Source organism: Aplysia californica, unplaced genomic scaffold (assembly GCF_000002075.1).
Source record: "Aplysia californica isolate F4 #8 unplaced genomic scaffold, AplCal3.0 scaffold00452, whole genome shotgun sequence".
Lineage (NCBI taxonomy): Eukaryota > Metazoa > Mollusca > Gastropoda > Aplysiida > Aplysiidae > Aplysia > Aplysia californica.
This window is the reverse complement of record NW_004797722.1, coordinates 423,404-425,269: the sequence shown is the minus strand read 5'-3', so window position 1 is coordinate 425,269 and position 1,866 is coordinate 423,404. Positions and strand designations below refer to the sequence as shown.

At 37.7% G+C, this 1,866-nt stretch overlaps 1 protein-coding gene across 1 annotated transcript in view; it reads left to right on the top strand.

Moving 5' to 3' along the window:
- LOC101860593 (choline transporter-like protein 1) overlaps positions 1-1,866 on the top strand; it is a gene marked incomplete at its 5' end in the record, with an annotated part of 25,537 nt that overhangs the window by 16,448 nt on the left and 7,223 nt on the right. Inside the window, 2 exon segments of the mRNA XM_005105114.3 lie at positions 234-287; positions 1,647-1,733. Coding sequence (XP_005105171.2) covers positions 234-287; positions 1,647-1,733 — 141 coding nt within the window.

Below are 1,866 nucleotides of genomic sequence, written 5' to 3'. Positions count from 1 at the left end.
CTCTCTTCCTCTCTCTTCCTCTCTCTTCCTCTCTCTTCCTCTCTCTTCCTCTCTCTTTCTCTCTCTCTTCCTCTCTCTTTCTCTCTCTTTCTCTCTCTCTTCCTCTCTCTTCCTCTCTCTTCCTCTCTCTTCCTCTCTCTTTCTCTCTCTCTTCCTCTCTCTTCCTCTCTCTCAGCATACTATTACACTTTGTTAATGAAAGTAAAAGAAATCACATTCATATTTTTTTCCAGAGACAAGAAAACCCTACATAATCCCCTGTTGACATCTGTGGGGAGATTAATCAGGTGAGCATGTTGCTGGAGCAGTGGTTCTATATCTTATCCCCTTATCCTTTGACTTGGACGAGGGAGAGGAGATGAGATTTTTTTGGTTAATTTTTGGTTATGTTTGCTTGTTTTGTTTTGTTTTTAATGTTTTTTTAAGTTGTTTGTTTTTATTTGTTTTATTTATTTATTTATTCATTTTTTCTTTAGAATAACTAAGACTTCAAAGAGGAAGTTATTTTTAAACCCAAGTATCGTGTATTGTTAACGATATGCATGGAATTATTAAGCCTTTACTTTTGCTCTTTTATGATTTGGTTAATGAAGCCTGTCAAACAGCCCATACAAAGATTAGTCTCTGTACTAATGTTCTTTCCACTGGGAATAGGTGATAATTAAAGAATTTCCTACTTGCATGGCAAAGTCAACTGTCTTTAAAAATCATTTCCAAGACTTTGACACACTCTCGTATTTAAAATATATATATTTCCGAAGTTACACTCACGTTGATCTAGATAATATGATTTTACTCCAAACAATGCTGAACTTACTTTATAATTGTCTCTTAAAGATAAGTGCTAAAACAGCCTGCCTCTTAATTGATCTAAACTTGGGTCGACGGGGGCGTTCACCTTCTATAATTACAATTACTTCCATACTCATAGACATAGAGGGGTATCTCGGTCGAGCGGTAAGGCATCAGACTAGCAATGTAAACACTAATAGATCGATTTGAAACTCTTTCCAGTAGATTCTGTCTGTATCCAAGGAAAGGTGTTCTAAACTCCTCCGTCCACTTAGCTGACAAATTGCTACCTCAGAATTGCAAAGCTTTATCTGCTCAGGACCTAGTTTTGAGAAATTTGATGTCACAACAACTTCAAGATATTTCGTATGCAGTTCTTTGATTTGAATAGTATCTTTAAAACGACTCCAAATAATTTTACGATTTTGATATAGAGCGGATAAAGCATTTGATTTCTAATCTCATGGTCTTAGTAACTCAAAGAGGCCAATAATGCCTTATGCAGTTGCGAGCGCCATAAAACCGTACTAAAATTAAACTTTAAAAAATGGAGATGCAGAACTATGCAATTCTGAGGTAGCGAAAAGGGGGCTCTATCTGGCTGTCTGTACAGTTGGAACGTGGGAATGATAGCGGTGAATACCTAATAGGCTGCAATGCTGTATGTTTTCAGTGTGGGTGGGTGTTAAGTTGGGGGGGGGGGGCAAAATGATAAGTTGGACTGAGCAAGCCGGTATATTGGATTCGTTATGACGTCATGTAAGCTTTCGTGGGTGGGGCTGGGGGAGGGAGTGCATTATTTTAACAATCAGTCTAACCTTATACATGTAAGGTTTTGTTCATTGACTCTGCAGGTATCACTTGGGTTCTGTTGCATTTGGTTCACTTATCATAGCCCTGGTGTCGCTGGTCAGGATGATTTTGTCCTTCATAGAGGGCAGGTGAGTCATATTTACTGAGCAACGAAATTAATTGATATACCAGTTTTATTCACACTATACACGAACGATTGCCAAATAAACAACAGTAACATCAAGTTGATAAAATTTGCAGATGATTCAACTATAATTGGGC